This window comes from Podarcis erhardii, assembly GCF_964252035.2.
Source record: "Podarcis erhardii genome assembly, chromosome: 6".
In the NCBI taxonomy this organism is placed as follows: Eukaryota; Metazoa; Chordata; class Lepidosauria; order Squamata; family Lacertidae; genus Podarcis; species Podarcis erhardii.
In genome coordinates, this window is record NC_138510.1 from 16,170,992 (window position 1) to 16,185,707 (window position 14,716).

The 14,716-nt window shown below is 45.6% G+C and overlaps 1 protein-coding gene across 1 annotated transcript; it reads right to left on the minus strand.

The window, feature by feature from the left end:
- Window positions 1-870: 870 nt before the first annotated feature.
- Window positions 871-14,383, minus strand: FAM210B (family with sequence similarity 210 member B). Its single transcript, XM_081868194.1, has 3 exons — window positions 13,880-14,383; window positions 2,085-2,260; window positions 871-1,266 (listed from the first exon to the last, which is right to left on the minus strand). The coding sequence occupies exons 1-3, from the start codon at window positions 14,300-14,302 to the stop codon at window positions 1,050-1,052; spliced, it is 816 nt and encodes a 271-aa protein (XP_081724320.1). The 5' UTR covers window positions 14,303-14,383; the 3' UTR covers window positions 871-1,049.
- Between the last annotated feature and the right edge of the window lie 333 nt (window positions 14,384-14,716).

Consider the following 14,716-nt stretch of genomic DNA (forward strand, 5'->3'; position numbering starts at 1 on the left):
AAGTACCAATACCAATACAAACAAACCCATCTCATCAAAGGCAATACAATTATTGGCAACAGTCACCTCACCTGAAGAGTATTCAGCATTTCAGCACCAGTTCAGCATTCCTTTCAGTCCTTCCCTTTAAATAGGGTGATCCACTGCCCCTTACCCTAGTCTTTTTCAGTTGACAGGTAACATTATGTGGCTACTGCCTAGGCCCAGTTTTATTGACCTCCTGCTTCAGATTTTTAAAAAGTGTTCTTGTCTTTCTAAAAACCCTGGGATTCCTCCAGGCGTGACGATACCTCATTACCTAGCAGCCCATTCTAGCCTACATGTTGGCACTAAACACTAGAGTTTGCTATTAGAATTATAGTCCTCAGTCATCTTAAATCGGGGGTCTCCCAAGCTTTCCTTGCCTCGGGCCGGTGTCTCCAGCGACGACTGCGCAGAGGGTGGGGAGTGCGCACCCATACGTGTGCACAAACACTCTTTCCGGTGCTGCTCTAACCCGGTAGTGTGTCCCACCAATGGAGATGTCATGCATTTAATGAGATGAGGTTTTAGTCCACAAAGCTTATACCAGAAAGCTTATACAGATATCTGTATATGGAGAGGAACCAAAGTTCAACTGTATCAGCATATGCTTTTCTTGCAGAAGGTTTCAAGATCAACCCCTGGCAACTCCAGTTAAAAGCAGCTAGAAAGTGAGGTAAAAGACTACTGTCTTAAGAGGCACTGCTGGTCCAAACAGACAATACTGGGCAATGGTCTAAGTTACTATAATAAGGCAGTTTCCTATCTTCCTAGAAGTACCCATATAATTGTTATCAGAACATCTGCCCCTCTGGGCTGGCACAGGACTTGAGGAAGAAACATAGCTAATCAGTATTTGTGAAGTAGTTTATCAGGAAAAAACACTTCCCCTCCCTCCACCATGAATATACAATGCAAAGGTGGTATTACAGGAATCTGCACAGGCACCACCAGGGTGCAGCAATTTAAAAACATTTTATATTTTATATTAACTGAGGTGGCAGCCTTGTTTTCCTCCAGTGATTTAATCATGGATTTGGAGTCGGAGGTTTGAAGAAACCTATCTTCCGAAAATATCGCACAAGTAATGGCACAGAGACTAAGGTGATGCTGATGCGGACTGGAGCAAACAGTTTGTGGATAGCGTAGGCCAAAACAAAAGTACTCGTCCCAGCGGCCAACTTGGATTGCACAAGAGCGTCATCAAATCCCAACTTGGAGAGGATAGCAGTCATGTCCACTCCACTAAAAGGGGGTGAAAACAAACCACAACTTAGCTTAGTAACATTACAAAAACAAGCATGGATTTTCCAAAGTGTTATATTTTTCGCTACTGCAAGATTTCATGATGGGCATCACATTAGATCAGGGATGGGCAGACTTCAGATGTGTCATATCAACTCCAAGGTCCATCAGTTGGAGTCACTACAAAGTGGTGGCTTAGGAGCTGGACCCAATTTGTATTCAAAGTACAATTTTATACCTGAGTTGCTTCTCTTCACATACAAGTTGGCCAGTACAACTATTACAAAGACCTGATCAAAGTAATACTTTACAGGTGAGGAAAGTGTAAAGGGGCTGATCAACAAATCTACCTCTTAAGGAGGCGTAGATGGCTTTAAAATGACAACTATATGGAGATTCTCTGCATGGGGGAGGGGAATCGATGGGTATGCATAATATCCAAAAAGCAGTGGGTTATAGCCAATGCAGGTCTTACTTAGAGTAGACCCACTGAAAATGAGCATAACTAACTTAGTTTCATTAATTTAAGTGGTTCCACTCTGGGTAAAGGTTAGCTGGACACAGCCTAGTGTCTCTTGAATGTCAAACGCTGGGGACAAACTACAAGAAATGGGCATCTTAATTCCTGCTAAAAAACTTCTACAGGGATCTTGCTGGCTGTTGTTGGAAACCAAATGCTGGACTGGATGGATCTCTCTTTGATCCAGCAAATCAATTTTTATATCCAACAGCCATAAATATTTATCCCATGTTATATGTGACATTGTATCAAGTCCTTGCCACACCAAACCCAATTACAAATAGTATGGAAAACATACCTTGACACGGCTAGATAGAACATTCCTAGAGACATCAAAGAAATCCCAACATGGAATACAACTCCCACAGCTCCATATTCCTTAAAAACTTTCTTCAGCTGCTGGGATTTGTTAGGTTTCTTTCCATTCTCCTGGCTAGGATCTGCATGGTCGTTTCCTGCAGTTTCACTAGTCTCCTATGTATAGTGGGGGGAATGGGTGCTCATTAAAATATGTTTCTAGAGTGATTGAGCATTTCACTAAAAATAAAAGTGAAGTTTAGTTCATAGAGTGCTCTGTTCAAATGCTACAATATAGTCTGTGTGCACCATAGTTTTCCTATTTCTTACCTGCATCATTCATATGTATTATATTGTATTTTTATGCTGTGAACCGCCCTGGGATCTGCGGATGAAGGGCAGTATACAAATTTTAAAAATTACAATGGTGATGCTCATCATGCCTATTCAGTGCTTGGAATGAACTACTTCAGTTGAACAAAATTCATTGCACTACACCTGAAAGTAGTTCCCATAATTACCAGGTGAATTAATCTGGGAGGTAGAACATGGAATGATTTCTATTTCATCTTCACAGCCCCCCAAAGGAGGCCCAGACTCTTTCTTTTAAATTGAGAAAAAGAAAGGGAAAGAAAGCTAAGTCACTTGGACAAAGTTAGAAAGCAAAGTGTGGAGACAATGTTCTAAGGCTTATCAGGCAGATATAGAGCTGTTGTTGCTTCTAAGGATGCTTAGTCAATTAATATGGCTAAGCAATTAGAAGGAATGAAAAAGAGGCTTTTTGTGTATCTTCCTTGCTGAAAATATCTGCTCTCTTCCAAAAGGAGTATCTTGTAGGAAGAACTACAACAACAAAGAAAATGTTGCATTGTGCCTTTAACAGCTATGTGGCTGCCACAAATTACAAATACAGTGGTACCTCAGGTTAAGTACTTAATTCGTTCTGGAGGTCCATACTTACCGTATTTTTCGCCCTATAGGACACACTTTTTCCCCTCCAAAAATGAAGGGGAAATCTGTGTGCGTCCTATGGGGCGAATGCAGGCTTTTGCTGAAGCGTGGAGAGCGAGAAGGATCGGTGCGCTCTCCAGGCTTCAGGAAGCTATCAGCAAGCCTGGGGAGCCCACGGGAGTTCCGGAGCGCGGGGTGCTCTGCTTCAGCAGTTTTGGGCAGATATCCGCAGCTGGAGGGGGGGGGGATAATCCCCCCCTTTATTCCCCCCCCCAAAAAAAACTAGGTGCGTCCTATGGGCCAGTGCGTCCTATAGGGCGAAAAATACGATAACCTGAAACTGTTCTTAACCTGAAGCACCAGTTTAGCTAATGGGGCCTCCTGCTGCCGCCGCGGCGCCAGAGCACGATTTCTGTTCTCATCCTGAAACAAAGTTCTTAACCTGAAGCACTATTTCTAGGTTAGCAGAGCCTGTAACCTGAAGCGTATGTAACCTGAAGCATATGTAACCACTGTAAGGTAAACCTAGTATGGAAATACATTTATGAGGAAAACTTCACCTGTTGACATTCTGTCTGTTGGACACTTTACTACTTATGTGTGCTCCCTGGCTTCCATTTGGACCCTATATTTCAGCTTGTAACATTCTGAACACTCTTTTTGTTTTGCCAAGGATAAACTTTTTATGAACTTGAACTAAATTATTGTGTAAAAGGAGAAACGAACTAGTACCTTTTTGGACGGGATAAAGTTGAACTAGTTTCTTTTTTCCAATGGAACTTTTCAAGCAATGTTTATACTACATCTGATTTCAAACAATGTGTATAATAAGATGCTATAAGTTACTGATAGCTTGCTGCTTCAGAACAACCACCCTCTTATCCCAGTGAAGGGTACCTACTGCAGAGTGCTACACATATTTGTTGATGCTCAAAAGATACTATAATGCTCTCTGAAAAATAGTCATAACTAGGTACTGCACTGTATTTTGATGTGAACATGCAATGAGTAAAAGGCTGTGAAAGATGGTCAGTTGTCCAAGGAGGACACACTGTGAATGTGTAGCTGCACAGTCTTCTTAATGCTGCAGAACTGATGGTCATTCCCATACTACAACTGGGAACATGAAGCTGAGATATGGTGACATGCTTCTAATGAGAGAAAGAAATGATTGTGGATAAAGTACATAGAGAATTGGCCCAGACTCACTGTGTGTTCTTCAACAATTCACCCTCTTTCAGTTCTAATAACCGGTCTATGAAATGCATGACCTTTTTACAGGGGTGTTGTAAAACACCCACAAGAATATGGCAGCAGACCACCATTTGGAAGAAAAGAGCACATTCTTCACATACATTTCTGAACTATCTAACCCAGCAAGATGAACCAATGGCCTGACATTTTTGCCTATGCTCCAAGGCCACAGAATGTGTGCTTTGCAAAAAGAAGGTCCAAATCTTCAATTAAAAGGATCTTAAGTAGCAACACTGGGAAAGACCTCTGTCCAAACTTTGGAAGGCCTCTGTACACGAACAGAATACAGAGCCTTTTTAAAGACCCTTGTTCTATGTACCTGACTCTGTGTAAGGCAACTCGATCACAAACTGAAAACCACAGTATTTCTACGTCTTCAACTTCCTACTTTTACAAGTGAGAAACACATGGGTCATATTTCAGAGAGACTCCAGTGGCACAATGGGTCAGTCAGTGCATCTGGCTGTTAATCAGAAGGGTGGTGGTTTGAGCCCCCGTCCGCGGGACAGCTATGGGCAGGATTCCTGCATTTGTAGGGGTTGGACTTCATGACCACTGGGGTCCCTTCCAACGCTGCAATTCAATTATTCTAAGCTATAGAATCTGAATCTATGTTGATTATGGCATAGTAACATTCAGTTCATGCTTCAGCTGGCTCTGCTGACATGTGCAAATCCTAGGAGTACTGTACTGCTGCAGGCAAGCAGAAAGCTATTTAGAGACTTGAAATAATTCATCCCGGTATAAAGACCAGCATTTTCAGCTCCCGCGATATTGTGCAATATGCACGTTTGCAACAAAATACTGAAAACTCAGGAAAGGGACCACTGGGGAATTGCTGGCAATTGCTTGCTGACAATATGCTTTGCTAGGCTGGTGAAACGACTGCGACTAATAAAAGCAGATCTGGGGGAACAAATTCCAGAGGGGAAGCTCTGTTAGTACTGGAGTGAAAACAACAAAGGCTGTGGCACCTCAGAGGCTTAACATTTACCGTAAATCAGTTACAAATCTGTGAGCCTTAAAATGGCGCTACAGGTTCAGTGGGTTTGTTTGTTTTGCTGGAAGAACAGGTTTAGAACTCCCAGATTCCAGGAGGACTTGAGCAAATTCCTAAGGCTGCCCTGCCTCTCCATTGCATAAGCAATTTGTGGGGAGGAGAAATGGAGCCGAGAGAACTACTCCTGCCCCTTTTTTAATGGGAGAGAAGGTGGTGGAAATATGGGAAGAAACAATTCCCTGGGAGCCAGGAAAAAAAGGAAATGTAGTAGACCTTGAGCGCCCAGAGTGGATCGCTCCCACACCCTCCCAAATGGGTCAGGGAAAGAGATTATTTTGAGTTGACAGAAGAGGGCTCCTTTTAAAAGGCTGACAAGGGGATTGTTTTTGCGACCCAGCTGGGACTCCAGGGACCACACTACCTCTGGGTTATGTACAGCATTCTAGGTGCTTCTGACAGCTCACACTAAACAGAGGGTCCTGGGTCACGGTGGCCTGGCTCTCATGTCCCAGGCTGTCAAATACATGAAGAGCAAAATAAAATCGAAACACTTCTGCCTTAAAACAGCATGACATGAACAATCCCATACAAACCAAATTTTCCTGAAACGAACTGGTGACACCTGCCAGGAAGGCCTGTAGGCCAGAGTGCAGAGGCATAGCTTTGGCACTTGATGAAACTGAAGAGCTGATGGACCTCCAGTGGCAGAGAGTTCCACAGGGAGGGTGCCACAACTGAGAAGGCTCTCCATCATCACTATATGATAGCACCCTAAGAAGGTTCCCCTCTGACGATCTCAATGGTCAGGCTGGAACATACTGGAGAGGCACTTTTTGAAGTATTTGGGCCGTGATATATTTTGGGATAGATGAGGGGTGGGAAAAATTTTTTTTCCAGACAGAGGCCACATTTCAAACTGGTCCAAATGCCAGTGGTGGGTGAGACCAGAGGCAAAAGTGGTACAGTAACCAGCTTCTACACACACCTCTGTCTTCCATCCAGGCAATCAAGAAGCATTATCAGAATTCAAGGACACTTTCCAGCCAGGAAAAAAAAAACCCTCTGGAAAGGTATGAAATAGGGCTGATGGAGTGTCTGGTTGAGGAGGGGATGCAGCTTGGGGAGCCAAGGGCCAGATAGAGGGTTGCATTTGACCCCACCACAGCCCAGCCTTGAGGTTCCCTTTCCCTCTACTAGATTGACCAATGGCCTGACTCATAGATTCATAGAGTTGGATCATCTGGTCCAACCCCTTGCAATGCAGGTGTCAGGAGTGCATGCAGGAGCCAGGCCTTGTGACCAACAGGACTGGGGCCTTCCTAAGTTTGTTCTGAAGAGGCAAGGCGCAGCCTCACAGGTGTGGCCGATTGGTAACTCACAGCACCTGGTGGCAAGAGCTGGGAAGGGATATAAGGTCAGCATTTCCCTTCGGCTCTTTGCCACAGCAACATGTTTCCTGCCTTGCTGTGTTTGGCTTCTTGCTTCCTGATCCTTGAACCTCAGCTTCTTGACTCCCTGCTTCTTGATCCTCGGACCCTTGACTTTGTGACTCGCGGCTCTCTGACCCTCTGACTCTTGGCTTCCCGACTCCTGGCTTCTGGACCCCTCTTCCTGCTCCCACCCCGCCATCTTGCCCCTGGTCCTGACGTCCCCTGCCGGGACTTCGATCGCCCATGAACTGGACCGTGACAGCAGGAATATGCAGCTGTCCTTTACGGGGATCAAACCTGCAACCTTGGTGTTATCGGCAACACACTCTAGCTGAATTTAAGGCAGCTTCCTATCTTCTGAGGCACTTGTTGAACATCTTTGGTGAGCTCCTGGGCTACGGTCAGCTTGGTGGATAACTTGCAAGGTGACAACAGCGTTGTGTGGGCAGGCCGTGCTCCCTCCTCCCTTTCACTTCTGAGCACCCTAGCTTTTAATGCATTTGGTGAGCAACAAAACCCTAGCCAAGAGAACTGGAGAAAGGCTAGCTTGTTTTGATTTGGAATAGTAATTAAAAAACAAAATACAAAAGGAAACAGCACACACAAACAAAGGAGACTGGGATAGTTTGCAGACGCTTAAAACAGTCACGAGGAGAGGCATGAAGTGAGAGAAAATGCTTTTCCATTTGACAATGAGACTGGCTGTGGCTGCGCCTGACTGGGACACAATTTGGCTTTTGCTCAACAGGGAGCTAAGCTTGAAGAAAATCAATACAATGCTGTGCATTTTGTTTTGGGAGCTTTGTTCTGTGTGTGCTTGTTGGCTGCTGTTTGGATGACCGGCAGGCAGGCCAGAGGGAGGAGGAAGGCAGAAGAAAGAGCTCTTACTTCACCCTCTCCTCGTATTATCTCCCCAAACCATGCCTCGTCTTTTTGGTAGGCATTTTGCAACTCCCTGGGCATGTACAGATTACATTTCTCTTGCTGTTGAGGTCACCTTTGAATGAAGGATAACACAGGCAACACTAGCTCAATGGCTACTCGTTATGATAGCTACGCTCCATCTCCATTGTTGGAGGCCGTAGAATCATAGAATTATAGAGTTGGAAGGAACCTAAGGGTCATCTAGTCCAATGTTTCCCAACCTTGGGCCTCCAGCTGTTTTTGAACTACAATTCCCATCATCCCTGACCACTGGTCTTGCTAGCTAGGGATGATGGGAGTTGTAGTCCAAAAACAGCTGGAGGCCCAAGGTTGGGAAACACTGATCTAGTCCAACCCCCTGCCATGCAGGAATCTCAGCTAAAGCATCCGCGACAGATGGCCATCCAATTTCTGCTTAAAAACCTCCAAGGAAGGAGAGTCCACAATCTTCCAAGGGAGTCCATTCCACTGTCGAACAGCTATTACTGTCGGAAAGTTCTTTGTGATGTTTAGTCGGAATCTCCTTTCTTGCAGCTTGAAGCCATGGGTTCGAGTCCTGCCCTCCACAGCTTGCTCCATCTTTGAATATGCCTCTGACTACCAGTCGCTGGGAAGTGGGGAAAGTCCTGTGGCCCTCAAGTCCTGTTTGTGGGCATCCCATAGACACCTGTGGTTGGTCTGGCGACTGTGAGAACAAGAACACAGGAAGTTGCCTCACACCAAGACAGACCATTGGTCCTTGTAGCTTAGCACTGTCTTCAGTGACTGGCAGCAAGTCTCCAGAACTATTCCCAGCCTTTGAGTGTGAACTCTTTTTTTGTATTGGATCAGACTGTTATTATTAATGTTTGATGTTTCATTACATTTATTATTAATGTTTGATTTTTATTATGTTTTTATATGTGTCGGGAGCCACCCAGAGTGGCTTGGGCAACCCAGCCAGATGGGCAGGGTATAAATAAATAAAGAAAATAATAATAATAATAATAATAATAATAATAATAATAAATGTGAGAGCTTCTGAATGAAAAGCAGATGCTTCCAGTGAGCTACAACCCTGTCCCAGGATCCTGGACTAGACAGATATTAGGTCTGATCCAGAAGGACTCTTCTTATGGTTCCGTGTGTGGATTTCTGGCAAACTGGATTTCAGAGCCTCTTTTTCAAAATGAGCCGTTGCTCTCCCTTTCACTACCTTCAGTCCTCTGTTAGCTCCTGCCGTGTCCACCTAACCCAAAATGCAAACCCGCCATGCCCACATCTTTTTTTTGTATATCCTCTTGGCACATTGAACTTGCTAGACGATACCTAGAAGATACACTCTCCTGAAAGTGCCGTGATCTCTGCTCCCTACCCTGCAAGCTAATCTTGCTTACAGGGCTGCAGCCCTTAATAGGTCGATCAACTGAAGCTTTTGATTTAATTGGTAGAAGCCAGTTTTACATGGCGGAGATGAGGATGAAAAACAGGTTGATTTAATAGGAGGGTATTTTGGTGTGTTGCCGTAACATGTAATGAAAAAAAAAAAAGGGAAATATCAAGTTCACTCAAACAATGCTTGGCAACTTTTGTGTATTATATCGAAAAAAATAATATGTATATTCCTTTAAAAGAAAGAAAATTAATCAACGAATAGCAGAATCCCATATACAGACGAGTCCCATTCAGTTTAATGGGCTTACTTGGTATAGGGTAGCAGCCTAGACTGATCTTTCTTCGTTGGCACCTCTTAAGTGTTATGTTTTGTTTTGGGGCAAGGGGCTGGCTTAAAAATGTGATGTTGAGCAAAAGGCTTATGATACCCCAAAAAATTAATGTGAATTTGAACAAGAGAATTTTTCTTCTTCTGCAAAAATCCCCCCTGCTCCCCCCCCCAAATATGCCATTTGACACTTTGCTAATCTCATGTTGCCCCCTAAAAACACTTCCATGGTAATATTAGAAAATGTTAAGAGAGGCAAAGGCTATACAATGGGTGCAAATGAAGTGTTTCAACCCAACCAAGAAAAGGGCATATGGATAAAAGCCTGGAAGCCTGTAGGTGGTCTAAAAAAATAGGGAGAGAAAGGAACTTTTGTCAAGGACCTGAAGTGATGGGAACTGGCAGCGATTCAGCTCCCCATCACTATGCGACTCTTCTTCCAACACTTCTGCTCAAAACGGTATCAAGTGCCTCCAGCTGAAAAAAGCAGGCCAGCAATTTAAGAGGGACAATGAGCCTTACAGCTCCTTTTGATTTCTGTCAATAATGAACACAACGGCTAGGGTCATCAGCTCTAGAAAAATACATATATCATGCCAGGCAAGTTTCCAAGGATCGTTAAGCGCAGCTCTAGAAAAGGAAGTTCGATTGCAACATTTAAACTGCACAAAACAAATATAAACAAATGCATCAGAAAATGAATTAAGAAATATCCTCAAAAAGGATACTGCAGGGTTGGAAAAGGTTCTGAGAAGGGCAACCAAAATGAAAAAAGGGGATGGAACGACTCCCCAATGAAGAAAGGGTTAGTTTAGAGCAGGGTTTCCCAAACTTGGGTCTTCCGCTGTTTTTGGACTACAACTCCCATCATCCCTAGCTGTCAGGAATGATGGGAACTGTAGTCTAGAAACAGCTGGAGACCCAAGTTTGGGAAACCCTGGTTTAGAAGTTTATAAAATTATACATGGCATGGAGAAAATGGATACCCCCCCCCCCCCGCTTTTCCCAAAATGCTAGAATTGAACGGACATTCAATGAAGTGGAATTTGGGAAGATTCGTGCCACATAAAAGAAAACACTTAATTCCTGCAGCTCATAGTAAAACTATGGAACTTGCTCCCAGAGGTAGCAGTCTGATGGCCACCAACTTGGATGTTTTTAACAGAGGACTGGAGGAAAAGCTACTAGTCCTGCTAACGGTGTTCTGCCTCTACTGTTGGAGGCAGTATGTTTCTGAATACCAGTTGCTGAGAATCACAGGTGTCCAAAGTGCTGTTGCATCCATGTCCAGCTTCCAGGCTTCCCACAGGTATCTGGTCAGCCCCTGTGAGAAAAGGATGCTGTGCTAGGTGAGATTATTTTTGAAAATAAGGCCACTGCCATCCAGAAATCATCAGCTGGCAGCTTGTCCCTGCCGCTCAAATGCAAAACAGTGCTACCCAGATTCTGCCTAGTCGGCTTCATGCGCATATAGTGGCATCAGGGAGAGAAAACATTGACATACTGCCACACACACACACGCGCGCTTCACACACAACTAATCTGAGAAATAAATTTCGTATGAAGTTAAAATAAGATCACTCTTTTTTGCACAACTGACCTAATGTCAACACGTGCGATAACTTACAGCAGATGTCTCTACAACTCTCTGTCCCTGGGTTTAATTCAGTGCAGAATACTTTTTGCTAAACAAGGCTGAGAATTGGTGACTGACTCAAGATCACTCAGTGAACTTATAGCTGAGTGTGGATTTGAACCCTGGCCTCCCAGGCCATTCAGCTCTCACTATGCCATGCTAAAGTTTTGGAAGGTGTGATAGATTGGAAGGTGTGATATGATTAACACTGCAAATCTAGAAAAACCTCAAGTCACATCAAAATCAGTGGGAGCTACAACACAGTCGAGACCATATAACACCGGTCCTGAAAGAGCTTCATTGGCTGCCAGTACGTTTCCGAGCACAATTCAAAGTGTTGGTGCTGACCTTTAAAGCCCTAAATGGACTCAGCCCAGTATACCTAAAGGAGTGTCTCCACCCCCATCGTTCAGCCCGGACACTGAGGTCCAGCGTCGAGGGCCTTATGGCGGTTCCCTCACTGTGAGAAGTGAGGTTACAGGGAACCAGGCAGAGGGCCTTCTCGGTAGTGGCGCCCGCCCTGTGGAATACCCTCCCATCAGATGTCAAGGAAATAAACAACTATCTGACTTTTAGAAGACATCTGAAGGCAGCCCTGTTTAGGGAAGTATTTAATGTTTGATGTTTTATTGTGTTTTTAATATTCTGTTGGGAGCTGCCCAGAGTGGCTGGGGAGGTCCAGCCAGATGGGTGGGGTATAAGTAATATTATTCTTATTCTTATGTCTTATCCTACCATACATGCATAATGCTGGTGCTGAGGGACTCAGCACTTGGTAGCTACCAAGTCAAAGTACCAATAAAAGGTAATGATTCTTGGATGACCAAATAGGGTGAAGGGTGAGTGATGACCAGCCAGGCAATTGCTCCTCCTCCCTAGATGAACCACAATCCCCAAATTCCTCCCCCCCCCCACTTTTTTAAAGTAAGTGTCTAACATTGCAAAACCTCTCTTAAAAAAAAATCCTGTAGACGTTCATGTAATGATTCAGGATTAATGAAGCCAGTGCTCAATGACATAATTTTACATGGCACCTGGCCATTGTAATTTAACATTTAGCACCAATGGTTTCCAGATGCTGTACAGAAGCAGAGCAACAGGGTGAAAGGAAGCAGCTGAACGATAAGAACAGACTGATACAACAGGACAGGCATATAGGCAACAGAGAGGCAAAGAGCACAGAAGCCCTAGCCATTTAGGACTGAGATATCTTCCCTTCCTCTCATACAACTGGAGAAGTCTCTTCTCTGCTCCCATGACCTCCAGAAGTTCAATTATTAGTAATGGCACTCAGACTTTGGGACTTCCCACCCCACAATATCTACTTTGCCTCATCAATGGCATTTTGTCACCATGCAGAAACAGTTTTGTTTCACCAGCTCTTCAGCTGGATTTTGTTTTCAGATATTATCACCATCAAATTTGTATTTTGATGCTGCCACCACCGCCTTGCTTGATCCATTTTTTTAAAAAGTGCATCATACGCTGTTTTTAACATGTTAGTTGAAAGACTTTGCTCTGCAATGGGAAGGCAGGAGATATACAAGTAATAACATTAATATGCAAGTAATACAGATAACAAAAATAAGAGAGACAAGTGCTGGTTCTGATGGATACGAAGAAATAGCAGAGCTAGTACAGCAGAGAGCAGTCACCAGGGTGAACTGTCAGCACAAGTCAAAGTTTTGCTATTAAGCACCTGGCCTGCTGCAAGCCTCAGCCTCTCTTATGCCCTAAAGAATGTTGTGCTAGAGGTCTGTGCAATGCCTGGACTTCCTGATGTTGCTACACTCCAACTCCCATCAGCCCCAGCCAGAAGACGCAATGGCTGGGGACCATGGGAGTAGCAGTCTGAATGTCCACAGACTGCCCACCCCACTGAACTGGGTTAGCAATATATGCTGTACTTCTATGTAGATTCTTAGTGCCCTTATGAATCAGAGGGCAGGCCTACATTTCCCAGCCACCAAATCCGGCAACAGTACTGCAAATATTAGTATCGTCATCATTATTAATTAAATGCATACAGGGCCGGATGAGGCCCTAAGCTACTGAAGGTAATGGGGCCCTTTATATGTCCAGCTGTCCTTTGTCAACAACAAATTGTTGCTGTTGTTTGTGTTGAATATAAGCTAGATGGTAATTTATGGACCTAATAGGTATCTACAGCCATTTGCACATAACAAAATATGTATTTCATCAAAGTAATTGTTGAAAAGTCCATGCAAAATGCAAAGTCCATGCAGAATATAGGCGCCCTATATATAGAAATAAGCAAACCAGTGATATTTTAGGAAGCAGGCAGGGCCCATTACTTACAATCATAGGAGCCTACACAACACAAAACACTGTTGCTGTATGTTGGTTTTATTGTATTTGTTTTTTATCTTATATTTTGGAAACGTACATCCAGTTTTTTTCCTTCAATTTTTTGGGGCCCCCCAAGAGCGGGGCCCTAAGCTATAGCTTGTTTATCTTATACGTAAATCTGGCACTGAATATCGCCCTTCATCCAAAGATCACAAGGCATAAAAATACAAAATGAAAAGGCAGAATACTTAACGTCAAACAAAACCAATAACCCGCTCTCACAAGCACATTTAAAAGGGCAGAGGGCCTGGTTATAGAGGCGTCTAAATATATGTAGTGAAGGTTCCGGGGGAGAGCATTCACTGGGGAGAGCATTGCACAAATGGGGAGCCACCGCAGAAAAGGCCCTGCAGAGAGAGAGGTGCCTAGGCCTTAAACCAGGCCTCTGCTGGTCTTGGATCCTAGGAAAGGACACTCTGCCCGTGCTCAGTGGAACTCTTGGCCACGTTTGCGGAGGATTCTATTGAAGTGGGGTTTCTCCCGCGTTTTAACCACCCACAGCGCTCGAGGTGGCTGCAGACTCACCCACCTTCCTGGACCCGAGGCCGCTGCCTCTTCCGCCGCCCCCGACCGCATGCAGGGTGATCTCGGAGAGCAGCTGGCGGGGGCCGCCCGCCTCCCCTTCTGCCTGTGGCAGAGGATATGTCAGCAGCAGCAGCAGCAGCAACGGGTCGCCCTCTCTTCCGCGGCGCAGATCAGCCCCGGCGGCCGGGCTCCAGAAGCACCCGGGGCTTGGCGGCTGCTGCTGCAGCAGGAGCAGCAGCGCTTCCCGCAGGAGCCTCCTGTGCGTCCTGCGCGGCGCCCGCTTCTCGACTCCCGGGCTGAGCTGCACCTGGCCGATCGCGAGGCTGCTGGTTCCCGCTTCCCCGGAGGCGGCGCTCCTGCTGCAGACCTGCAGCAGCCCGCCGGGGCAGAGCGCGTGCAGAGCGCACGGCCGGCCTAGCCGGAGCATGGCCGCGGAGGGGCTGCGCCGGCTTCCCACGGCTGGCAGCCCAAGCGGCCGACGGGTCCCGGCGAAGGGAGGCGGCTGATCAGGCCCGGATTGAGAGAGAGAGCGCAAAACAGCCACCCACCGCCTTGCCAGGCACCCTCCTCCTTAAAGGGACAGCGCCCCGCCTGTCCTGGGCAGGGCAAGGGAGCCTGATTACATACAGCAGCTGTACCCAGTGGCGTAGCGTGGGTTGTCAGCACCCGGGGCAAGGCAAGCAATTTGCACCCCCTAACCCGTGGATTTGCGCCCCCTAACCCTAACCCCCAGATGTTGCGCCCGGTGCGGCCGGCCCCCCTGCACCCCCCACGCTACGCCACTGGCTGTACCGCTCAAGTCTTGTGCCTTCTTCCTCCCAAACTTTCCGCAGGGAGCGCT

What these genes read in the sequence shown, in the direction of transcription:
- FAM210B (XM_081868194.1), bottom strand. Translation starts at nt 14,302, where the DNA reads ATGCTCCGGCTAGGCCGGCCGTGCGCTCTGCACGCGCTCTGCCCCGGC. An exon ending in GCGGCCTCGGGTCCAGGAAG is followed by an intron (nt 2,261 to 13,879) that starts GTGGGTGAGTCT and finishes CACTATACATAG; the next exon opens with GAGACTAGTGAAACTGCAGG. An exon ending in TTCTATCTAGCCGTGTCAAG is followed by an intron (nt 1,267 to 2,084) that starts GTATGTTTTCCA and finishes ACCCCCTTTTAG; the next exon opens with TGGAGTGGACATGACTGCTA.